We start from the raw sequence: 27,354 nt of genomic DNA, 5'->3' as shown, positions 1-27,354 counted from the left end.
AATCAGATGATAAACTTTGATGCTAAGACATTAATTCTGAGCTTTTAAATTTCTATCTTATATCTGATTGTATTTTCTATATAATGTTTTGCCTTTGTTTGTATTTGACTGCTTTATTTAATAAATCTTTAAAACTGGAGATTTGAAATGATGTGTAGACTCTCAAGGAAATAAAATGGCACTACTATTTTTCAACAAAATGGTGTTCTAAATATACATATACATCAGGTGTGGTCCATAGCCATTTTGGCCATCTGTTCCAAGTAGAAGTTGTTTCTCTTCAGTAGTAATCCTTATTTAAGCATATTTGTACACTCTAAGGATGTGATTTTGTATACTGTACAGTTCCAAGACCTTTAACACCATTCAAAAGTTGAAGAAAACTGGATACTAATGACTTGAACAAACAGTTGACTGCAGAATTAATGCAAGCTCAGGGAGGAGTTTTGTCATAAAATCACTATTGAGGGAAACCCCCTGTTTAAAGTGATGCTTTATAGACCCTGCTAACACTGATCAACACACAAAGAGGTGCATGTGAGGGCATAGACATAATTATTGATGATATCAACATACTTACAACCTGTCAGGCATCCTAAGCTTAGATAGTGCATCACCTGGCTATTTGCTGGGCTACAGACTTTGACAGTAAATGGTACTGAGTAAAAACCCAAATGCTGTGGTTGCTCAGTTCTAGGTGTGTTCTGGATCTAGGTAATCATTCTGGTTTGTCATTCTGATTTTTTTTTTTTTTTTTGAAGAGTTTATCTGATAATCCTTTTTGTTTAAAAAAGCAAAGATATTCAATCCTAGAAAAAATAACTGTTACAATCACAAAAATTATGTCTCCATTAATAGCAAACTTTTTTATCTTTGGGATAAATGCATGCACTTCCAAACTGTTGTTTTATATAATATTTCAGTTACATGTTAGTGACATTTGTGCCACTCTTCTCTGACTTTTGGAGACTACAAAATAATAATGAAAGCAAGGCTCTGCTTGATTTTGTTAGTTTCAAACCTGAATAAAAAGGTGGAGTTCCAATACGAATAGTTCTGCCTTTTAACAATTCTGAACTTGGCTTAGAAATTTCAGAGGTAAGAAGTCAGACTTAGGTAGCCAATTCTGATCTTTTTTCTCCAGATTGGCAAAGGTAATGGAACAATTCAGGATATTAAATAGCACAGGAGTGAATCATGGGCTCAAGGGGGACTAATGAATCAAATACCACTCTCAACTTTGTTCTTCATTTTTTCGAAGCAAAACCAGGAAAATAGTTGTTAATTATTCAGTGTAGCTTGGCCTATTATGCTTCATAATTTTAAAGCAAAGTAAATAGATTAGCAAATTTATTTGCAAATCTGTTTAATCCAGTTTTATAGTTCAAGGTTTGTTTTTTGTTTTTTGTTTTTTTTTTTTTTTTTTTGTTTTTTCTTAAGTTTAGGGAATAGCTGTCAACATATGAAAAGTCTGGGAATTTGTTTGCATAAGATATTATACATATTTAATACAACATGCTTTTCCTTGCCTCTTGGTAAACAGAAAAGACAAAGAACACTCTTTTATATTATTAGAAGAACAGTAAATTGAAACTTTGTAGTAAAAAGATATTGAGAAGTTTGTGGGTGGAATAAGAGTGGTGGTTGACCAGCAACTTTGAAAACTGATGTATGAAACTCCCCCTAGCACCCCAATATCGAAGATTGCTAATGCCCAGGGAATGTAGTAAAGAGAAATCAAACCCACAGGCTAACTGTCTTTTGTGCTATTTTACAAATTACTTCTTTAGGTTTTGGGTTAATTGAGTAACCTCTAGTGAGAAAGTCTTGTCTCCTAGTAGGTCGGTTGTATTCCTTTCCAGCAGTTACATTTATTAACAGATATGTTTACATTTGGATGGGCCAGTGCAGATAAAAAAAATTCTTCACAGTTAATGTGGCAGAACTCTGAAAATGCTCCACGTCTGCCAGTTACCTCCTATTTCCTTTTTGCTGTTGATAGCTCTGGTTGTAATGGCTGAGCATATTGGTCAAGAGATGTAATCAGGTAAGCTCAAATCAGCTAAACTGTTGTGGTCTAGCCAGTCATGATTCCTTATCAAGTGGGTATGAAAATGACTTGAAAATAAGTATTCGTTACCTTTTTTTTTAGCTTTATTTGATAGAAATGTTTATGCAGATATTTACCCTTACTGCTCTAGAAATGCTTATAGTAAGTCTATTCAATTAATCACTCTTCTTACCAAACACTAAATGAAATTAGTAGTGAATTATTTGGTTGCATTGATGAGTTGTGCAAATCTTAAGAAAATAAGAAGTTCTAAAGAGTTAAATGAGGGGAGAGTTGGCAATGCTTACACTGATTGCTTGAAGTAGGTTGAAGTTCACAGTTTATTTGCATTTGAATTAATTGAGATTGGTGTCCAGCAGTGCTTCTCAGAGCAGGCTTCAGAAAGACTTTTTTGTATAATAAAGTACTTGAAAATGTTAGTTGGAAGATGAAGGATATTTAAAATACTTCTTTCTTTTCCTGACAGAGTGAGGGTTTTTTTCATTTTTCTCCAAGTAAGGCTTATTGTAATTCTGAAATATTTTTACCACTGAATGGGCGTTCTTGTGTTAAAAGCCACTGTAATTTTAAAATCAGCATATTAAAAACTTTCTGAAATAATTTTTAGGTTCTTCATGAAGAAGTTCTTAATACCTACAACAAGAAGCAAAATAATCTTAAAACAACTCATGACATTTAATTACCTAATATGTTATTCCTTGCAAAAAATGTTCTTTTATAAAATAATAGAAACTTCCAGATTATTGCTTTGCATACATTTGCTTCCATTAGGAAGCAAAATATTTTAGATGCTTTCTGCATCGTAACTCTGAACTGTACGTATTTTCATTATTATGACAGAACTTTGTCTTCCTAAATAATATGTAAATCATTACACTTTTAATCACACTTGAACAAATCAATGAGTGATGAAACATAAACAGGTAGAAAATTTTCTTCTTTCATGATGGGTAGTGGAAATAAACTTCTTTTCCAAATAGCTCGCAGATTATAACATACTTCACAGTTGAACATTTTAAGGTTTTTTTTTAAACCTTTTTTTTTTTTTTTTTTTTTCCATAAACCTTTATTTAAAACACCACCTTATGAACCATAATTACAAGGAAAGAAAGAAAGAAAAAAAGCTCTTTCACATGACTGTGGCAGCTCAATGGAATTCTTAATTCATACGCAAGAGCAGTCAAAAAGTAAATGGAACTTTTGTTTCTGTTAGAGACTGAGTATAGTACCACCAGTATTACAATTATATAATTTAGGAGGATAGTACCACCAATATTACAGTTATATAAATGAGGACTGTATTTGGTGACAGTCATGCCCTTCCAGTGATAACAAGAAACAGGAGCAAGAAAAGTATTGGATGCATGAAAATGCCATGATCCTATGAAGATTTCCTTAGAGAAAAAGGTAAATAAACTGCAGAAAAGTGGGAAAAATAACTGAAAAAGTTACTTCTTATATACAGTCTGAACCTCCCCATATCAGTTTTGCCCACTGTCCTTTTGCTGAACTCGCTCCAGTTTATCCAATTTTCTTGCACTAGGTGGCCCAAAACAAGACACAGTACTCTAGGTGTGATCTAATTCAAGATGTTGATGGCCAGCATTCAAAAAGGTTCCAATATGTATCTACATGTAAAGACAAAACACATACAAATAAGTGAAGAAGAGAAGCAAAATAGATTAGGAGGAAACTTCACTTATGAATTATATGTGCCATAATTTGCCACAAAAGGATTTATTTTTTTTTCCAGGAAAGCATAGCAATATGACCTCTAGTCAAGATCAGCATGAGAATGCCTGTGTTGGCTGTCATTCCTAGGACGTATTTGTACCCTGTATGAACTCTAGATGAGAGTGCCCCCAAGTACAACTATATATAATTTTTAAGATTGTATTCTCTGCATGGAAAAGTTACTAAAATTTAAGGTTTTTAAAATAAATTATCCTTGGCACCATGAGATTTATTTTTCTATGCAAGATTCAAACACATTTAGTATATAAACAGAAAAGGCTAGTATCTGCTTTCTGAGAACAAACTAAATGCATATGAACGAGGGATCAGCTCACAAATAATGATCTTTTAAAGTTTTAGCAGTCCAACTTTCTATCAATATAGCAGAAAATAACCTATTGTACTTAACTAAAAGAAGGGATGCACCATGGTAATTTTGAAAATGTTTTTTCCATTTTGCTTTCAAGAGAAGGAGAATTATTTTGGCACATTTTAGAGCATTTTTTGTTCCTTCTGCATCACTATTTCTAGCAGTGTTTAATGTTTCCCTTCTAAGGGTCTGGTTTGAGTCTTAAGTCAACAAAAAGCAGAAGCCTTCATAAGACATAAAATTTGTACAGTATCTTGGTGACTGTTAACTTTTTATGAAAGATTTGAGATTGTTGAACCTGTAGAATGAAATATGAGACCAAGTACCTTTGGTAAAGGCAGATTTTCTCGGTGTTGTCCAGGTATTCCTCAAGTCTGACAGATGAATGCTCAGAAAATGATCGAAAAGACAGTACTGTTTCCAAGCATTTTCTCAGTTAGCCCTATGGTACTCATAGGAGTGACAAACCTGATATTAAAATGAAGCCTCTTATTTTAACACTGCATCCTTCTTTTCTTTTTCACCCTGTTTCAAGATGGAAACATGAGTTCAGCCCATCATCTGTGTTAGCAGTGGAAAGGCCACAGAGAAGGAAGAAAGACTCTTGCTGACAGTATTTTTGGCTTGTCCTTGCAAAATGGAATTAAGCTGCATGGGTCCTCCCTCTCTTTGCAGCAGCCAAGGTTAGCCATAAGCTCATCTTCAGTGACAAAAATTGATGGTTTTAATCTTGAGTGATGATTTTCAAATTGAAATACAGTTCATCACATTGCTCTTCTTCCATATTACCAAGTCCTTTGACAGAGATAATTCTTATTCAAAATAAACCACAAGACACACAGCACTAGGTTATGATAGTTTGAAGACTGATCATATTTTGCATTTATTTCCTATGACTTTTAAGGTGAATGAATCTCAGCTAGTATAGTGGAGAATTAAAATATTAATTCTAAATTTGTTGGTCCTCTAACATATGATATGCTTTTGTCTTTCATTTATACTATCTTTGCATTCTTATGTAACTCAGAAACCCAGCAATAATTAGTAGTACGGTAGTACTTTAACACTAAAATTATATTTCTATTTTACAATTTATGATTTTTGCTCCAGGCTGTTTGTGATAAACAGTAATATTCTGTAAAAAAAAAACCAAAAAAAAAAAAACAAAAAACCAAAACAACGTTCTACACATTGATGCATGTGCTGATTTAGTTATTTCCTTGGGACACTAAAAGAAAAAACATAATTAACATCACTCCTGAGATTTAACTTTTGTATTATGCTAATTATTCTTTGAACTGGAAAGAGTTTTTCAAGTGAATTTAAACTGTGTTGCTTAGTTATAATTACATTTTAGTCTACTGTCTAATAATAGGCTGATTCTCTTCCTTTATGCTTCGAGAATTATTGTCACAAAAATATTTGAACAGTCTACATTTGTATGTTCTTGTTGCAGTCCCTGGAGTGGGGGAAGGTTAGCTGCACCTTGGAGGTTTCATTTGAAACATTAGTAGAGTGCTACAAGCACCAGATCTTAAAACTGGTGTGCCCTATGGACTAAAAAATCTAATAATATATTTGTGTCCTTTATAGTGTTTCGGTGTGATAGTCACATTCATCCACTGCTCTAGGCTCTCAGTAATTTCTTCTATGCATAAGTAAACTTTTAAAAGTGCTTCCATGCTTGTCTTTGTAAAAATATACATGGTATATACATAAAAAGTTAATAAAGCTATACCAAAAATCTGACTTTTATTTACAAAGCTTCAGAAATCAATATCAAAAAATGAGATCCTCCACTCCCATGTTATCATAATTTCTGAGATAGAACAGCTGTCATATTAATAAGAGATATAAATGAAAGTTTGTGGTTTAATTTACTGACTGTACTAAGTTATTTTTATCAATATATATGCTGCATCAGAATCCTCCATGAACTGTGTGAAGTAATATGGCTAATCGTTTTGGTTTTATCATTCAATGATTTTCTTGTGAGAGACAAAAGTTCCAAATTTAGTTAGTCTTGTATTTTTGATAAACAAGGTATTTGTTCCTGCAGTTTTATGTAAATGCTGGAGGAAAGCTTAAAGATCTGATCATGAAGCTCTCAATGGTTAAAACATAAACAGAGAGTCATGTACCTTTGTTCTTTTTTCTAATAAAGAAAGTGAACGGTAGATTTTATGCATGCCTAGAAATTCTGAATTCTGAAAATCTGTGTTAAGTATCATATTGGGGCTCTTCTGAAGGGGTTATGATCTTATATATGTGTTGCAAAAATAATTGATTTTTTTTTTTTTTTAAGATTCAAAGACTCATTTTAAACTTTCTATACATCTGAGATTCTTAAGGCCTCAGATTATCATTATGACTTTCAACATCACTTTTCTTATCCCAGCATGCAGCAGAAGGATGCTGTGGTGCATTGATTTATATCTGTTAACATCTTCGTAAGGTCCAGCCTGGTGTTTTTAAGAAAGGAAAAGATTTGGTAATTTTAGGAGTTCTTTAGCAGTGGTTAGCCATTTCTCACTGAAACTGGATTTCTGAGGTGACCTTTGGTAAGGTCCACTAATCTACAAGACACACCTAATTAGGGACCACGAGAAGGAATACCATTTGCTGAAAAGGGTTATTGCTATCACTATCATCAGTGAATATTTAGGGACAAGTAGCTTCTCAGCACATTGTTCGTTCTGTGTATAAACTAAGTTTGTAAGCCAATAATCATTATGAATTTTTCCTAATTTTAGATCAGTGTCTGAGGGATCTGTTCTATGACAATCTTGTAATAATCACATCAGAATTATTTGTGTGGGATATATGTAATACACAACTAACTTTCTTCTATTTCCAGTATTTACGTCCAGCAGTAATTATGCACTTCCATTTTCCTGTGTTATCTTTTACATTACTTTTTTATTCCTCCTTTTATTTTTTTTTTCCAGTTTCACAAATGGCCTCTTTCTGAACAAAACAAATACATTTTTTTGGTGTTAATGATTGTGTATTTAATTATAACAATTTCTAACATGTTCTCCTCATGGAATACAAAATGTCAACTGTAAGACTTCACCAGTTGAAACACCTCCTTTAAGTAACTTAAACTGAGACACAAAGAAATAGAAAAGTTCTACAGAAGACAGTCGAACTTCTTTCAGCCAACATACAATGCAAAAGCTGAATGAATATGCACTGTGCAGTGAAAGTTAATTTACAAACATGAGTGATAAAAGTGCACCTTCACAGTTGAAGCTTCCCAATTGAAACTGATGTGTCTAGGCAAATATATGCATCTGAAGTTTCTTAATAAGAGGAAGAGAAACAATCCAGAGAAAGGCTCTTCTGTAGTAAATTATTTTTAGAATTTAATTATACTTATATAAAGGGGGGGGGGGGAGAGAAGGGCTGATATTATCACTATATGAAAATTTGATATCTTTGATTTTTCAAATATTAAAAAAGTACCTTTTAAGAAGTGTTGCTCATAAATTTCTAATTTAGTACATTTTTGAGTTTACTTAGTCTCAAGTTTATCAAGAAATGGAGAACAGAAGGTAAAAGGCTATGCTTTCTAGGGCTTGGACAGTAAGAATCCTGCCACTCATTTTTGCTTGTACTAACATACATGTATACCCAGAAGAAGCCACATAACTGCTCACTAATGAAGGGTTCAGAATTTGGCAGAACTGGGATTAGAGAACAGAGTGGACAGTGAAGACAAAAATCAAGTAATTGTACATATAAATTAACAAAAACTTCAGAATATGCTCTTAAATATGCTAAAGAAAAGAAATTATAGACTGAGAAATACTTTTTCCTTTTACTTCATGTTAAGAGACAGTTCCATTTTTCTTTTCAGCAGGAATTAAATCTCTTACTGTGGAATATTTAAGCACAGGGTAGAAGCCCTTGACATATCTCACTAAAAAAACCTTTTCTTGTTTGCTGAATATCTCAACATCTGCTAAGAGTAAAAACGTTGATGAAATAATCCTAAACCAGAACATAACTGATGACACACCGAAAGAGAGTGATATAATGAAGTAGCTACTTCCTTTAAAGACACAAAGGAGCAAAGTCCACAATAGCTAGACACTGGCTACTTTTCTTTCTCCTGGTTTTGTGTAGAAAAAAATTGTGGAATTACTCATGGAAAAAGAAAAGGAAAAAAGAAAAGTTTTTCTCTGCTCTTAGACTGACTGAAACCTGGTGGGATTACATTTACATTAATATCATCATAGCAGGTTTGGACTGGTGAAAATATGAGGATAAATCAGACACCATATGTGCAACTCCATGATTAATTACTTAAAAGAACACTTCTGTAATGAAGATTATGGCATTGTTTTGAAATTTCCTTCCTCCTCTTTATCCTTGCATGCATGTTATTTCTCGCCATCTGCAGGAAATATTATGAAATTAGAGTCAGTGGGCAACTCTGACAACACAAGAATATTAATCGTAAAAAGCTGCATTACTAAAGAAGGCTCCTAAATTACTGGATGCTCAGCAAGGGCTGTTAATGATCCACAATGTCAATCTAAATTTTTTTTCTGTTATATTATGAAATTAAACAACAAACCCCCCAAACCTAGAATGCTGCTTTAAAATGGATGTTTACAATGTCAAGCTAAGTTAATGTCACATAGGGAAAACAAAGCTTTCCAAATGTTGTCTGTAAGATGAAAATCTATTACTTCTGTCTAAATAATTCAGAGAGTCCCAGCAGCAGAAAACTCCTCTATGTTGCTGTGGGATTCAGGGTCAAGTTTATAGTCGCAACAATATAAGACAGACACCCATGTACTATGCTTGCTTTTCAATTTCAAAATTCAATTTCAATTTCAAAAAAATTGCTTTTCAGCATTTCAATTATGTTTAACTATGCTGATTTAAAGTTTATTGTGCTCACTTTGACATAAAAGGGCAGGTAAAGCTGCAAATCAGAAAATAAACTAAGTATTTTCACATTGTAACTGAATAGATAGTCCTTACTGGACTTTGATATCTATCAGGAAAATGAAAGATTAAACTATATTAATCCATCATTTTGCAGACAGTCACTAAATGAAATTGGTGGAATGATTTAAAACATTTTTTGTCTAGTTGAAGTGAAAATACTTTTCCCGTGTTGTGTGAAGATATTGGAAAGAGTAGGTGTCTTGCACAAACCATGTAAATAGTATAATTACTTGCCTGTTTTACTTAAGACCAGTTTAGACATCCTTTAGTTTGTCCAGACCTAAGAATGGAAATAAATCTTCATTAAAATGCTAAGAAATACCAAGCAGCATGTACTGGAATTAAGAGTAGAAAATATTAACAAAGCTTTCATTAAAAAAAAAAAAAAAAAAAAAAAAAAAAGTTCTGTGATTATAAGGCTTATAAGGAAAAAGCACAATACTTTAAAAGAAAATGTGAATTTTTAGAGGAGTTTCAACTTCTTGGACTGCTGCTATCCCTCCCATCATGTTGTACCCATTTATAAGTCTTTTCTTTCCTTTTATTGGCCAATGGTGTTCATATGAGTGGCTGATGAGCTGGACTAGGAAGCTGATCTGGCCAGAAATTAACCTTTTCCTCCACTACCTCCACCTCAACTTGTTATGAGTTGGAATATCATGGACTAGGATCAGTTTCATGGAACAAACGAGCTTGCTTCAAAATTATATAAAACTGAACTAGTGTGTTACTGTGGACATATAGTAGGTGGTAAAAATAAATGTCCAAGATAAAAGTTGAAGAGAACAGTGCAGTCCTATGACTTCAGTCACTGAGCTACTGGTAACTACTGTGTGCGCCCCCCTGCCTCAAGACATAGCTTTAAGCTTTTCTGTCAGGGTTTCTGGACAGGTTCTTTGTCCCCATGCTATAAATTCAAGAGGGTGATAAAAGCCTTATGGGAATGTTATTCTAGAGATTACTGGAAAGCAAACAGTGTTATAGCTACATTTATCCTCTCAGGCATGTGTCTGATATCCCACTATGGTTAAAAGAAAAAAAAAATATCCAAGAAGTTGGAAAGGGCTGTCTTGCCTAGATTTCTGCAAAATTATTTTTCTGGAGTATTTTTTAAATATCCCCTTTCAAGATTTGCATCTCCCTTGGGCTTTTAGAGTTGCCAAAACAAGCAAAATGTAGATCTGAATCCAAGCTACCTTTCACAGGTGATGTTTGAAGAAGTCAAGTAACTTTGGAAAGAAGGGATAATTCTGGATTCTTCACTACTCACCTTTTTCCAATGTATGTTGTGTATTATTACATTGTGCACTCAGAACTGTGGGGAACTTGGAGACTGTAGAACTATTATGGGCCATGAATAAGGAGCCATACCGAGTGGCACCTCTCAGATTGGAGTTTGGGTTGTCAGCTCGGGCTGGTTTTAAGGATAAGAGGCTGCCTAAAGCAGCCAGCTATTGGGAGAGAGCAGCAATGGCTCTGCTCTTGTTTTGTTTCCAAATGTTCAACCTGGAAATTCCAGCCACTGGCTGCAGTGCCAGCACTGAGTGTTGGCAATCCTTTTTTAAGTGAGAAATTAGGAAATACGAGCAGTTAGTACTGCTGCAAGGGATACCTCCTCGCCTTCCTTAGCATCATCGCCCTTCCCCTCATCTTCTGCCCCATGCCAATAAGAAGGTGAACCTGATTCTTCAGTCCCCTGTGTTTACTGCCTTTATCCTTTGGCACTCTCCTCTTTTTCCTGCTGGAACTTCCTATTGCTACAGGAGTAACTCAGTCCCAGGCTTTATTTTTGGAGGAGGCAAAGAGAGAAGGCTTGACCTGGGTTTGCTATCAGCTGTGGCTCGAGATGATCTATCTGTATGCTGTCTTGCTCTAGAGAACAGAAATTGTTATCCCCTTTTTTCAATGACTATACAGAGTGCCTCATTTATGCAACTGTATGCTTTAAAACACTGAAGATGAAAGAAAAGTGAATATTTACCTCTGTCTGCAGGCAGGGTAATTCTGGTAATTCTGCTTTTCCACCATGGGCCACCATGAGAAATTCTGAGAATATGAGAATGATGATATTAAAGTGACTAATTAAAGACAAAAAAATGGTTTTCTTTCATCTTCATAGCCTCCACTGAGGTGCTTTTTTTTCCTGCTTAGTAGTCACACAAGAGCTGCAAGTGTATAAATGTAATTGTTCTGAGATTGCATCATGTGTTGCTGAACAAGACTAAAATCTTTTTTCTGCATATGTAGTCTCCTGCAACTTTCAAAAACCTCTTTTTCTGCTTTGAGTAATCAGTGGTGGTTTGCAGAAAATCTCATGTGTATAACAAATATTTGAAATTACTGAAGGGTAGGCATTCCCATACCTTCAAAATACAGACAGGGGCAAGAGGAACTTTCAATTCTAATTGTATGGAGACACTTACTTGGATCAGCACTGAGGATGCATTCATGCCTACAGTAACTGATTCATCAATAAAGGACCTGTGTGTAGCTGCAGCACTTGGACATTTGCCATCAATTATCCGATTGACATTTGTGGCTGAGCAGTAGGAATGCGATGTTTCAGCAATGTCTCTGGGCTCCTTGACATAGAGTGTCACACTTCACAAAGGTGTCCTAGACTATCCCAGTCTATGTGGTTGACTTGGAAATTGGGAAGAGTTTTAGGGTGGAATGAAAAAGGGAGCATGGACTCGCATCTCAGGCAGGTGGGTGATCACTCTTGAGGTTATAGTTTCAGAGTGATAACTTTATGTAAGAAGAGAGATTGGGATGCTTTTGTCTATACACACAGCTCCTACCAGATGTGATACGGAGTATCTGGTAATGACAGTTCCTAAGCCATCTGGCTTTAATTTCTTATAAAAATGTGGTTTTGTGGGGTTTTTTGTTTGTTTGTTTGTTGTTTCGTTTTTTCCTGTTAAGAGGCTGCTCTTAGTGTTTCCTGGCACCATAGATGATCAAAACTTAGTTCCAGTCAATTTTTCATTGACGTTTCCCTATATTTCTATTATATAAATAAAACTGAAGTTGTTTACATTTTTGCCTTTCCAAAACAAATAAATATAATAAAATATTTAAAAATTTTGGGTTTTTTTGTCAAGAAATGAACACAAAAATTTGTTAATGTATTATACAATGGTGGTGGAGGAGACAAAATACATTCCTTTCACATACTCACTGTTTCATCACCACATATTGTCTGCTCGTTACTTTTTTTTTTGTATTATCCCCATTTCATTATTCTTAGAAATGAAAATTTTGTTAGCTAATGAATTATTGAAAAATTTTATTTTACAATCCCTTTTAGTTACAAGCTCATCAGGACATTGTAGGTTTTCTGGTTTACTGTCAGCTTTCCAGCATCCATTTGGAAGGCTTTTGTTTAGTAGATATATTAAAGCAGTATAAAATCATATGCAGTAAAACTCTATAAAATAGTGTAAGGCAGTTAAAGGATAGCAGGAAATTAAGGCTCTGATCCTAATGAATGGGATAGTGAGCATACAATAAGAGAAATGCATTATTTTATTAGAAATATCTATGCAAAATTTAAAGAAGGCTGCAGTTCAATGAAAAATTAATATGATCTATAATGATGCAATAAATTTACTATAAATAGTAGAATGTAAAAGACCAAGTCAGCTGTCCCAGTCAAAAAACCCTTTTTTCATCAGATAAGACAGTGCAAAATGGGATATTTTGTCTATAAAATCTCAGAACTATGCATTTGCTTCATATTCTACTCAGTCTGTTCACTTCATTTTACATAAGTAAAGAAGATCCTTCTTTTATTCACTTGGACTTTAACATCCAAGTGAAGCAGCAAGTCTAGCAGACATCAGAGTTTCAATTCAAATTGGGGTCAAAGACATATCTTCAAACATGTTTCCATAGTATTCCCAAAGAATGCAGCTAAGCTGACAGGTTCTGGACACTTCCCCAATTGATGTATCTAAGAAAGCTCTTGAATACAACACATTGCACTAGCAACCCAAGCCAGATTTATGACTGACAGAAAAAGTGAATTTTCCTGTATTTCTTTCTGAGTATGCTGAATTCAAGCTCATGAAGAAAGTTGACCTTTGTGGCAGTAAAGAAGAGAGACAAGTCACTGCAAGCAGGAAAGAAGAGAGGCGAAAAACTCCACAGCAGTTAATTTAAAAAAGAGAAAACACCTATAACTATTTTAGCTATTCAAGTACAGAACACTTTCACTTATTTGTTTATTTCTGTGGATATGTATGATCTGTATGACACAAACATTTTTAAAGACAATCATAACCAACTTTGGATTTAATTGATTTTAATTAATGGAGTTATTTTAGAGTATTGTTTCTATCCTTGTGAAACTTCATTGTCATTAAGTCCTACAAATAGGGTAAAATTCTGGACCTAACATACTAAGTATGGATTTTGGAGTTGTTTTCATGTTTTCAATTAGGGCATGATTTCATCTGTAGTTTAGTTAATTACATTAATGTGGGCACTGGAGGAGACCGCTGGAGGGCAAATGTATTTTTGCTTCTATCCTGATAAGGACAGTCTGTCCTCAGCTCCAAAAAGTCCTTGTTTATTTGATAGCTGCAACATTCATCAGTCCTTTTGGTTACTGATTAAACTGTTGTTTAATCCACATGCATCTTTATTCTCTGCAGTTTGATGATTTGATATTTCCTATCAGTGTTTGTACTGTTGTATATATTCCTCTCCATCACACCAGAGTGCATTCATGTCCTTCCACTTAAGTGTTCATCTGTGTTTAAGGAGGCAGGGAGGTTTGTATGTTACAGACTTTCCCATATCACATTTCTCTCTGATATGTCCTCTAGCTATCTTTCCATGCTATAAAGGCTGATGAAACACTACTTCTCCTGCCCCAAACAACCTACATTCTCTCTTTATATGTTTGTTTTTTTATCACCTAGTCTCCTTTTTTGGTCCTTTATACCTTTTTTGTTACTTCAAATCTCATTAGAGGTTAAAAAAAGAAGAAGCGTCTATTGCGATCTTTGCCATTTCATTGTGGTCTTGAGCCACAATCTCCACATGGGTTCACTTTAAACCAGCTGAGTTACTGAAAACTCCCTTTCACTGCATACCAAAAATGGGACCCATCTCTGTTGGCTAAAGCACTTCAACAGAGCGAATTTCATGGACATAAAGGGATAAAATCATAATATTAACTAGAATACTTGCTTAATAGAAGGAGATTCTCTAAATTATCATAGTAGTTTGAATTAACGGTAAGCATATCATGGTTTAGCATTCATTCAAGGAGTTCAATAACACCAAGTCTCACAGTGGTTTTGTTGCTAACTAATATTTTATCAAAACCCAAAATTTGCTTGAATAACAAAAGGCAGAAGTAGGGATGGTATATTAGCATCATAGCGAATATGGAAGAATTTTAGCCTTTAATTTAGCAGCTTCCCTGTTTAAAAAAAAAAAAGTTCTATCTTGAGTGGCCATTTTACCTTCTCTAGGATGATATATTTGTTCAAATATTGATTTACTATGGAAGTGTCAACAGCTTTTGTTTCTTCTTACATTTAATTAATGTTTGCAGTATTTTATTTAAGATGACTAAATAGAAAACTTGAAAACAAAAATATTTATCTTTTCTAGCATGCACAGAACACAGTTACACAAGGGTATGTTAGGTGTTAATTTACAAATTTTTTAAAATGTTAACAGTACCAAAATATTTGCCTGTGTTCTAAGACAGCAGTTTTTATATCTCTGATTTCATAATGTACTGGGTCTGGCTGAGCCGGAATTTTTCTCCTACAGCAGCCCTCACGCTGCTGTGTTTTATGCTGGGAGCTGGCAGGGTGTTGGCAGCACCCTGGTGTTGTGGCTGCTGCTGAGCAGTGCTTACACAGCACCAAGGCTCTTTCTGACATTCCCCCCCTCAGTGGGACGGGGGGGACAAGATCTTGGGAGGGGACACAGCCAGGACAGCTGACCCCAACTGACCAAAGGGATATTCCAGACCTTATGATGTCTGCTCGAGTATAAAGCTGGGAAAAAAGAGAAGGGGAGTGGGGAGGTGTCACTCTTGGTCCTCCAAGGCAACCACTACGCGTATTGGAGCCCCCTGCTTCCTGAGAAGGCCCCACATCGCCTGTCCATGGGAAGGACAGAATGTCTGTTTTCCTTTTGCTTCGGAGTGAGGATCTTTGCTTTGCTTTGCTTACATTAAAACTGCTTTTGTTTTGCCCACAAGTTTTTTTTTTTCCTATCTTATTTTCTTTCCCCTTTTTGCCCTGTTGAGAAAAAAGTGGGAAGGGGGATAAGTGATAGAGTGACTTGATGGGTACCTGGCATTTAGCCAAGGTCAAACCACCACAAACGTAAAGCAGTTGAATTCCTGTTGGTTCAGATACTGCCATGATAAACATTAATCTTCTAGGATATTAAGGAACCAGCTATAACAAGCTTTCTTAATGAGGAAAGAGGCTGACTTGCTGATAGTATAACTTTCACAAACTAGCACTTGTATATGTCAATGGTAAAAACACCAGTTTCCTGAGGTTGATACTGAAGTCTTAGGAAAGGAATAGATCAACATGCACAATTCAGTTCTATTAAAGAAAGCTTCTCTTAGATACATGAAATATGTACCCTCATTTTCTTCTGGTTTCTGTAATATTAGAGAAATTGTGACATTTCAGTTGTGAGATGATGTAAAGAACATGGTAAGAAAGGTGTAAAATTGTCATTTCTCATTTCATTATAATTCATTGAAACCTGGGTCACTGACATTAAGACATCTGGTGTTATCCTTTAAATAAATAAATAAACTTTAGATGGTAAGATTAAATCAGAGCATGAAGTTAGCAGCAAAGATTTCACCTAATAAGTGTCCCTGCTGCATCTTCATTCCAGGCATTCTGGACTTTCAGAAATGCCCCTGTCACACTCAGGCTACTTGTGCCTGGGCTCATGAGAACCGCCTGTTAGCCTTTAGGCTCAATTCTAAAGAAACTTATAGAAAAGCCCTGGACAGTTGCATCTTGCTCTTATACCCCCAAAGACACTTGCTGCTTGAGCTTCTGTTGTTATCCACAAGTGCCTGACAGTGGAAGCAGCATGAGGGTGGAGAGAGACTAACAGTGAAAGGCAGGGAAAACCTGGCCCTTGTGCTGGCTGCTCACCACAGAGGTGCCCTGGGGGATGCATCTCGGAGCCACCTGACATCTTTGTAATGTCTAGGCAAAGACCAAGTGTGCTAGTACAGGACCAGGAACACAAGGGTCTGCACTCCACCTTCTGCTTGTGCAGCATGATAGGTTTGCAATTTCAATCAAGAAAGAAGTGAGGAGAGACGGACAGGAGTCAGCAGAGGCAGAATTCATCTGGCATGGTGAGGCTTTTCGTGAGATTTTAAAAAAACGTATTCCTCTGCTTGTGTGTTCCAGCACACGAGTTGTCAGCAGCATCTCTGGCTGTTTGAAATGACTGTGCCAGCCTCATTCAGCAGGTTAAGGATGGAAAGCATGTGCCTGTGTAGCCAGTGGCTGTAGCTGCATAAAGTAGCTGCTGAGAGACAGAGCATATTGGTACACAGATGTACGAGATGTTGGCTGCCATGGCAGCTCTGCATTCTGCTGTTGCAAGCCCCAAGCCTGCTGTACGTAGTTAAGGTGACCTAATAACTCTGGTTCAGAGTGTGGCTGCCACTTGTGGAGGAGAACTGGAGGATGACAGCATGAGGTGTGCTGTGTGTGAAAGCTGGCAGCAAGTCCTGGGGATGAGACCTGCCGTCACAATACTGCGATCTGCTTTCCACGTAGCATTTTAATGAGGACAAGTGTTGCTAGATACAGATTATGGCTACGTTCATAGAGAGAGTCTGATACTGTGATTACTTTGTAAGAGCCCTGTTTTTGCTGTAATAATACCAGCTTGAAGATATCTGTTGTGAGGTTTCTGAGGATGCAGACTGTGTGTGAAGGTGTGGGGACCCTAGGCTGTAGTACAGTAGAGGCAGGCTAATGGGAGAAGACGTACTTTTGGCTAAAATTTGTGCTGCTTGCTCAAAGCTCATGTAATAAAGTAATCTCTATTTATTCAAAAAATACCTTGTTAGCAGATGCCTTTCTGCCATGAAACCCTACCAGTAGATAAAAGCATTTTAAGAAAGATTCATTCTTGGCAGGTGTTTGCATCCATCGCTATATACAGCGAAGTCCTCAAAATCACAGGCAACGAAGCATGGTTTATATTTATTACTGTAGCTCTATTATAAATCTATTGATAACACTGAATATGGTGACAGAACTTACGCTCTTTTTCTGATCCACACAAAATAGACAATTGATTTTATTCTTATTTTTTTCAGATTACTAGTATGTAAAAGGACAAAAACTGACATGCCCTGAGGGTATACAGTACTACTTGATACATTGAAAATTACCTTCTAAATAATGTCAGGTTAATATCTGCTGTGTCTTCCCTCTTAAAGGTAGGAAGAATGCAATGATCTAGCCAGCATTTAAGATTTCATTTATTAAAATTTGTAGGTGGATTATGTTGATTAAATCAGTTTATTTGGGTGGAATAATTTTATTTTCAAATGAATTATGTCTCTATTCTTAATGCCAAATATCATGGCTAGTCATCATTTAGTAACACAGGACAAGAGCGTAATAGCTGAGGAATTTGGAAAACAATTTATTTGAGAGTGGAAAATGTCTTAATTTTAAATAGATACATATTTTAAAATAAGGCATTCTTGTGTTTAGATATATATTTTCACTCTTCACATAAACTCTGGCTAAGCCAGCTTTAATTAATCAGATTTTATTTTTTTTTTAATACACTGTATGTATATATACATTATCACATTTGGAACTGGCTGTGTATAATATGATATTTTTTCATTCTTTTCTGTTTGTGGAGATTACAGCATGGGGAGAGGTAAAATTGTGCTTAGTATATATTTGCTAAACTCTCAGAATAGCAACAGCTCTCCTAGTCCAACAATTCCAAAGGAAGATTCAGGCAGAGAACAAAATTTACATTACCAATGAACTGCTGAGAAGATTTAGCAAGCCTAATAAACTTTGAGAGGAAGCATTCACTATGGTATTCTAGAATATATTAATCATGATTAGATATTCATTAGAAAGGCATCAGAACTGGGATTTTGTTTGTTTTCCACAAAATATTGAATTTACAAGGTGAAAAGAACTAGCAGGAGAGAAAAGGGAAACAGAGGATTGCATTTTCTCAATAACTGGAAGAAATTGTCTCCAAATCAAGGATAACTGGCAATTCTGTGAACTTTTCATGTAGTTTTCTTTGCTTAAAAAGAACCAAAACCCCAAAGAAAAATATTTGGATTAATTGCTATAATACTTTTCACACACCCTCTTACGGAAATAAAAGTAGAAAGCAGTATTTTCCCTCACCACTAAAATTTTGTTGTTGCTGGTGGCTTAAGAGCTGAATAAATGAACCAATTATTTTCAGAGCAGCTTTTCCTTTCTTACTGAGTGTAATACTGTCATTAGTTTTAAGATAGAGCAGGCAATGTGCATCACACACAGATACCATAAATATCTGTAATTTGTGTATATGCATATTGAAGTATGTATGTACAAGTCATGATATGTATCACTCTACTGTGCCTTTCCTTACAGAAGAATGTACACTGAATTTACTAGTGATGGCTAAAATTCAAAGAGGTAGGATAATTGCTTCATGTAAGACTGTCTGCCTCAGAGTTTGGATGTGGTTTGAATCCTATCTCCATTATTAACACTATTTGAAGGTTGGAGTGCAGTAGAAATATTGGAGATTATTCAGCATCAACTATCAGATTTGGAAACACAAAGAGTTTAATGCTGTAAATTCAATATGCTAAGCTAAGTAAAGAGGCAATATATAATTTTATGGTATTTTGCTCTTTAATAAGTAAACTAGTTATTTAACCATAACTGAGCATCTTGCAGCATAAACCACTTCTGAGACAGTCTGAAAGTTTCAAGACTAGAAGATTAGCCCCGGTTGCTCTGCTGAGCAAAGTAAATTGATTTTGATTGCATTGTACTAAATGTATTCAATGACTGCATTTTTAATCGAGAGTGTACACCAAGTAGAATTTTACCAGGTAGAATTTTCTTTAATGAAATAAAACATTTCATACTCATGCTTCATAGGTTGCAGTAGAAAACTTAGAAAATTTAGTAGAAATCTTTGAAATTCTGGTTTCAACTGTTAGAACAATAACACAAATTACAAGTTATATGGGGCAGAACAGGTTACTTGCTTGAGAAATGACCTTATGGTCTCCATTCCTTTACCTATATGAGGCAAGTGAGATGCCTTAAGGTATTCCATGTGCCAGTTCAGAATGTACAGCTCTCCCAACAGTGTTCCTCACCCAAGGGCTTTAAGGAACAAATTTGTCACAGAATAAAAGAATCCTCTTATGGATAATAATTTATCAAAAAGTTTCAGAAGTAACTGAAATGGAGAGAAGTCAATAGTGAGAAAACTGCATCAAATTCATTAATGCTCTGGAAATGGGCTAAAAAGTAAGATGACAGAGCTTTCTGAGAATCAGAAAGGAAAATCTAAAGTTGATACCGAAGAACTTACTGTACAGTGAGAAATAAGGACTAACTATTAACTGTTCCACATCCTTCACTCTATCCCTTCTCAGCTTTTAAGGCAAATCCAAGGCTGATAGAGGACAATGCAGAAAAATCCCACAATATAGATCAGTTTAATAATAAACTAGCAGCTGAAACTCATTGTTAATAAGAGAATTAATGCACATGAGGAAAAACCCCAGAATGCTAATTATTTACATGCAGTGAGGCAACCCTCCCCTAATTATTTATATGCAATGAGTAACTAAATTAGTGGTTTGCATTCATAGGACATAAGGTATGGGAGTTACTGTTAATAGTATTCTGAGAATTTCAGGTGAGTGTTTAGTGGGAGAAAATCGTATATATACTAAAAGATATGCTGGAATATTTTTTATTTCTATCTCTATTTTAACCTATATCTTATATTATAAATTATTTAATATTTATAATTTATTGCAGATATATAAATGGCTATAACAAATTACAAAATATAGGTTGTTATTATTATTCATATCAGAAATTATGTGTATATTAAAATATTTTAGAGTATGAGAATTATTAGGAAAGGACTATAGAATGACAAGGAAAATATTCTGCTATCTAAGTGGTGCATCAGTGTGTTAGTCTCTGGTTAAATTCCTTAAAAAAATATAATACAATCAGGTATGTACAGAGAAAGAAACAGGAACACCCAGAGGTACAGGTCGGTCTCTGTTTGAAGAATGAGTAAACAAAATAAATTAAATAAACTCATCAGATTTCCAAACATGGTTATGTGAATGTAAAGAAGCAACTTTTCATACCCACAAAATGTTATGGAAATAAAAATATATAAAAATGAGAAAAAAGAAGCAGACAAACTTGAGCTGAAGTCCATCAGTGGGTTTTAGACAAAATGGCTAGCTGCAGTTTCTAGCTCAGGCAGTAAATGAACGCGGGGGAATGTCCTAACTTGTCTATTCTCTCCCTGTTTCTTTACTTATCCTTTAAGCATCTACCATTGGCCACCAATTTAATAATAAGTAGCTAGTAAACAGTATTTGCCTCTCTACAGTATCACATCAGTGTTTAGCGCAAATAAAGAATTGGAGGATGGTTTCTGGAAATATAAGGTACACTTTGATTAATAGCTGCTTAATGACAGCCCCTGATGAAGTGGGTGAAAAGTAAAATAAACTACAGGATAAAGAACTTTTAAACATTAGAATGGTGAAGATTTTCATTTCTGCAAGGCCTTAGAAATGACTTAAATAATTTCAGAAGACTAAAAGATGTGAGATGGTACTCAACTGAGATCTCTAGAAAGTGGCAGACTATTCATAATAATATTAAACAACATGTAAATTCTTATCTTGTCTTGAAATCCCTACAGGTATGTAAGAGCTGTACTATATTATGTGGAGTTTATATTTACTTAAGAATGTTGCATGAACAAACACATCACTGGAAAAAATGGTAAAGGTCAGGAATGTATCTGCCTGACAATCTGATTGCACAACTTTCACAGCACAAGAAATTCACTACAAAGCTTTCTGGGTGATGCCTCAGCGATGTGTCAAACCCAACAAGAAAAATATCTGTTCAATAGCATTTCACCGAAATTGTCTAATACAATTGAATAACACTTGCTTATTTCTTGGAATGTCTCTTTCAAAGCTGGTCTCTCCCTTGACTTCTCTGGCTGTGCAGCTGCTTAATTCAGATCCTAAGTTTTGGGATGTGGCAAGTCCCCTGAGAAACAGAAAGGGAGATTAATGCCTTATTCATCTTTGATTAAGGCACACACACCATACCCACCACTCCTTCCAGAGTTCTCAGAAATATATATGCTGTCTGGGAGATTAAAGTAGAACTCTTTTTCCCACTTTTCCAAACAGTGTTAGGAGAAAAATACAAAAGACTAAGCTGCTTGTACTCAAGAGCTCTGTATTTTTATTCCTTCTCTTTAATTCAGCTCTTCAACAGTGTAAGGTTTTAAGGACAGATTGTAATTTTTCTTAAAATAAAGACTTAATAATAGCATTGTTTTAAGGAGAACTGTGGTTTTGGTAGTAGTTTTTAATGAAAAGCCAATTAAGTTGTGCAATAAATTAAAAAGTTATGATACTTTGAAAAAAATTGATTTTTTTTTATTTCTGAAAAGGCAAATAATAACTGTAGACACCCAAAATACTTCGGGGATTTTAGGTGTCATCTGTCCAAAAAGCTGACTTCTTTAATTTACATTTCAAGTGTTCATCCAAGTAACAGGCAATGAAGTCAAAAACTGAGCATGTAATAATTTTCTCTTCTTTTGGACAAGTACAAAGGAGAAGCCTTTCAAGGTCAAATGATTCTCAAAACTATAAGAACTCTATTCTTTTACACCATATGAGGCTAAAATATATGCAGTTTAGATGGGAGGGTGGTGGAATGTGGCTGCCCTTAATGTCTTCTGTGAAATGACTGTTCCCCAACCTAATTTTCATTGTACGGAGAGATATTTCACAAGTGCACAAAGGGGACAAAGGTTCAACTGTGTATAGCTAGTTTTAGCATGCATAACTGCTAAACTAATCTGAATCTGACCATGAAAGTCAACAATAAACTATTTTCAAACTCTTTTTTTTTTTTTTTTTTTCAACAAACATGAATAAAGGGTTGTTTTCTTTGACATTAAAAGTCAAGGTTCTGATTTTCCTTATTTCATCTTTTTCTGTTTTTTTCTTTTTCTTTTTTTTTCTTTTTTTTTTTTTTTTTTTTTCCCCTTGTAATGGACTTATTGTTCCAATAACAGTAATACTGAGAACTAAGACAAAGGCAGTGAAGGAAATGCCATTCTGGTGCACACCTGAATTCTCAGTGTTTTGAAATAATGTTTTCCACTGTTTCAAGTCAGTGAGCTCAATTTGTTGCAATAGCCCCCCAATAACGGTGTACCATAGCATCTGATTAGCAGTTCTGTTTTGGTGGAATTTGACGGAAACCCAAGAAAACTTTCTCACTGTGTCACTTTCTATCATCACGTCAATATCCAGCTACTGAATAGGTGTAAAAGAACAAGCTTTAAGTTATTTACATAAAATATCTCTGTAATAAAGTTTGTTGACTTTGTTTCAAATAATTCACTGCTTAATACATTCTGCAAGAGATCTCCTAGGAGAGATCTCTGCTATGTATATTAAAAAAGCTAGAGTACAAAAAAAAATGTACATAAGGTGGGAACTGGTGGAATTAAACAGTGATAAATGAGAAGAAATCTTAAATGTGATTAATAGGGAGGCCCAGAATGAGATTGGTTTTGGTGGAATAAAAGATAGGTGGTGTCAAGGCAGTACGGTATATTAATCTCAAATTTAAGTTTGAGTTGAAAGTATGAAAGCTAGGCAGGCTGGTAAGAGTCAGCTGGAATGAGAATGCAACCTTTAAGTGGTTTTTCCAAGTTTGATAGACTGGTCCCCAAGGAAGGGAAGCAGACTTATCCAGGATCCATTACTGAGCCTGTGAATAGAGGTAAGGCTAGAGTCCATTTAATACCTTTGATATCTTCACAGGAATTAATTTTATGCAGTCCCTGCCTTCAAGGGACTGTGAGGACTACTGCTATATGCAGACTGACTGGAGTCAAAATGACAGTTTATTTAACAGTATTGCCAGGAGCATGACCGTAAATGATACAGGATAATAAGTGATCCCCCATTTGTTTACATTTTATGCTCAGCTGATTTCCTATAAAAAAGGAAATGTCAGGCACGACTTTAACATTTTGTACCCACTCTGCGCTTTAGGGTGCACTTACAGTATTTTGGACTTATTAATGTATACCTTCATTCTTATCAGGGTTTTCTACATTAGCAGGGTAAACACATGAGAAGCCAGGTAGAAAGGGAAAAAAAAATAATGGGAAAAAAAAAAATACTCATGCATAAATCACCTTGCATAGAAGTTGTTCCTCTCTGTCCCATCAGGACTAAATAATATAAACTAAATGGAATGACTTGCACATGTCTCACAGTGATGAGGATCAGTATACTGTGTTGTCTGTTTACCATGAAAATTTCAACACAGATGCTGAATATCAAATATCAAATGTCTCTAATAGGTACTGAAACCACTTATGAAATGCACATTTGCAGGACCATTAGGAACCATATAAGGAAACTCTCATGCCATATGTATCTATAAAATCTGTGAGAATGATTGTTATAGGCCTTCCATAGTTCAGATCTTATCTTTATGAAGTTATAATGTCGTTGTCCGGTCAAAAGCATCTCTGACACAAATTCTCTATGATTTTTTCAAAATCTCTTGCAATGATTTTCTCATAAATTTCAGAACTTAAGTTTGTCAAGGCCTTTAACATTAGAAACAGTTCTATGTATTCTTCCAGATTGTTGTGCATCTATCTCCCTTTATAATATTACTATCTAATATCCTAATTTTAGTTCTAATAGGTCGTAACTTAATGTATCATGGTAGGTAGATGATGTAGGACTAGCTCATCAAACCAGTCTAGTTTTTTCTGGAAAGGTCAAATTTTTTGTCTATTTGAATAGAAAGTAATCTTTTGATAACCTCGTTTAAAATACATCAGAACATGTCAGCACTAGGTTGTTACAATGACTGCAGGATGACAGATTTATGGACAGGGTGCAGATGAAGTGGACAAGATCTATAATTGTGCATAATTCTATGCATACCATATTGTAGGCAATCTACCAGAGCGATATTGGGTTTTACTGTTAAAATGTGCCTTTAAGATAGAAAGTCTGAAACTGTTCATTTCATTCTAGTTTAATATTAAAATTGCATATAGGTGAGTATCCTTCTGCTAATTTCTCTTTCCATGAAATAAAAGGCTACATCAAGTGTTGAGTGGCCCTGTCCTTCCCCTTTGTTATTTTTTTAATATAACATTTCAAGTTATGAAGGTGAAACGTGTAAGCAGTCTGCAATTAGAAGCTTTGCATAATAAGAAAAAATTGGATGTAAATAGTATTTCTTTCAGTGCATCATAATAATAAAGTTTCGTAGGCTTGTTTGAAATTGGTGATTTTTAGTGTTGTCCACAGAAATTTCAACAAGGTGACATTGTTTATGCAAATAATAATTATTGAACCCCTTCTGTACTCACAGTAAAAGACATTATGTTACAATGTTATGAAATATCCGTTAAGGATTATTGCAAAATCTTCTCTGGGATGACAATATTTTTCTTGCTAATCATAAAATAGCATTAGACAAGTATGAAGCAATAGATATGTACAAAACTGTACCAACAACAGCGTTTGAAACAATTATTTCTGAAGACAAACAACATTCACTAAATGTCACTAGTACTAAGACAAAATTATTTACGTAGTTTCCTGAGGTGTCCTGTGACCTAACCGTTCTTAAAGATGTTGTTTGCTATTTTGTTTCTAACAAGAAATAGAACACTGGTGCATTTACAATGGGAGTGCATTGCCAGTTCAGGACATCTGCAATATGACTTGTGGGATTCTGAAACAGAAACAAACCCCAAACTAATCAAAGACAAGTTTTTCAAATAATCTACCCTAAATTTTGCACTTGATTACAGTGAATTCTGGGGCAGGATGTGGGGAGACTGGAAATATTCCTGTAATGCTGACATATGCAATAATGCTTTTAGATTATTCATAATTTCAATAATGCAATTTAAAAGTTCCTCCAGAATATTGGCAGAAAATACAGTGCTTTGCTTACATGTTAGACTTCAGTGCTGGTAAGATAAAGATAATAATAGATGTGTGCTAGATATTTTACACTTGTGTGTTAGGTTGTGAACAGTGCATCACAGTAGACTATATTTAAAAGAAAAAGTTGATGAACCTGTCATTGATGGTCATTTTTCTTCCTTCAATTGAGAAAAACAGTGTTGAGTTTTTCACCACTGCTTTTCTGCTATGTCCTATCTTTTCTGAGGCTTTTCCTGGTTGTTTCCTCAGTGAATCTCATATGAGTATTGAATATTGATAAGAAAATATTCAGTTCAGCACAACTGAATTCATACTGTGGTCCCAAATACTGCTACCTTTTTTTTTTTCTTTTTCTTTTTGCTGTTGTGCTAGATAGATTACTCTGTTTCTACTATATTTATTCAAGTCCACAAATGGTGTATCAGTATTGTAAACTTTTATTATATGACGTGCCAAAGTAATATTGCAGTCTGTCACTGAACTTTTACATTTTATTTTGACAGGAACAGACCTGTAAAGATGTTTATGTGGTGGTCAACTGTTTTACTTCTTGGATGCATTTTGCTGGGAGCAGATGCGTGGCCAGCCAAGGAAGGATATGACTTTAGGCCCTATCAGCCCCTAGTAAGATTACGCCACAAGGTACAGATTATTCTCTAGCATTCTGGCTTTTCTTTCATGATCAAGGGATAAATCACACGCCAGCCTTGTCTTGTTTGTGTTTATTGGAATAATGTTCAGAAATTAACTTTTTCAGTAACAACACCTGCAAAAATATAGACTGTATTTGACAAGTAAACAGGAGCTTGATTTGAAAGCCCAGAAATCTTTCAAAGATAGTGAGCTAAACTCTGTTCTAGGTTCACAAACTAGAGATTACGTATATCAACAGAAACTAAGAGAGACAGCCAGGAGAGATTGTCTCTTAAAGCAACTGTCAGGATCTGCTTAAGGCAACAACTTGTCCCAGCACCTTCTGGATTTCAGACCAAGCAGCAACCAGGGGAAATGCCTGTCAAAGAAACATGATGTTGAAGTTAACTAATCAACAAAAACTTGTCTGCATGAGGTAGATGTTCACAGTGCTTGCTGAATTTAGGAGTTTTGAACCATGGCATGATGCAGATTTTTCATGAGATACTGAGTTTCCCAGCTTCAAGCACTATATTCCATTCAAATTTTGCCCACCTGCCACACCTTTGTCAGGAATCCAGGATTCCCAAAACAGTTCTCAGCTAACAAATCTTGCTCTTCTTCTGGTAGTTAGAAAGGAAGAAGCTGCTGTGGTGGTTCTGTAAAAAAGGGCTGTAATATCTCTTTGGGCTGTCTGAAGCTGGCGTAGATCTGATTGACTTATTAGTTTCTTCTTCACAAGGTAGTCATGGGAGCAACATCTGTTGGTCTATAATCAGGCCAAGAAAGATGATAAAAAGACTTCTTTTCCCCTTTCTTCTGAATCTGTGTGCTTCAACTAGGAAGTCTGAATTATAGCCAGAAGCTCTAAATGTTAGTTTCCATTCATGTTTCAAGATCTGGCTAATTTAATTTCTCAATACATTTTATAAAATATGAATGCTATTTCTTCTTGGTCCTCAGTTTGAAAAAAATAATACAGTATCAGGTGATTCTATCTCATCATATAAGAAGTTACTGAGCTTTCAAATAAGTGAAATATTTACCTATTAGCTGATTATCGTAGACTGTGTAGGTTAAATATTGAAAGCTTCTAACAGATGGAAAATAAAATACTAAAATTTAAATTTCATTATGAAATTGTGCATCCTATGGAAAATGTTGTTCAATCAGAGTAAAGAATGCATCAAGTCCCAGTCAAGCAAATATGTAACTGCATAAGCATGCAGGCATTTACACCAAGTATTTTGAAAAATCAGAAAATTTGTCTCATCA

The 27,354-nt window shown here is 35.0% G+C and overlaps 1 protein-coding gene across 3 annotated transcripts in view; it reads left to right on the top strand.

Moving 5' to 3' along the window:
- Positions 1 to 27,354, top strand: part of FSTL5 (follistatin like 5) — a 332,497-nt gene that overhangs the window by 2,555 nt on the left and 302,588 nt on the right. For all 3 annotated transcript variants that reach the window (XM_074905701.1, XM_074905702.1, XM_074905700.1), the window contains exon 2: positions 25,950 to 26,088. In XM_074905701.1, the coding sequence (XP_074761802.1) occupies positions 25,966 to 26,088 (123 nt within the window). In that variant the 5' untranslated portion in view covers positions 25,950 to 25,965. The remainder of the gene's footprint in view (positions 1 to 25,949; positions 26,089 to 27,354) is intronic.

Source organism: Athene noctua, chromosome 4 (assembly GCF_965140245.1).
Source record: "Athene noctua chromosome 4, bAthNoc1.hap1.1, whole genome shotgun sequence".
NCBI classification, from domain to species: domain Eukaryota; kingdom Metazoa; phylum Chordata; class Aves; order Strigiformes; family Strigidae; genus Athene; species Athene noctua.
Note: the sequence above shows the minus strand (reverse complement) of the source record. Positions and strands in the feature narration are given on the sequence as shown.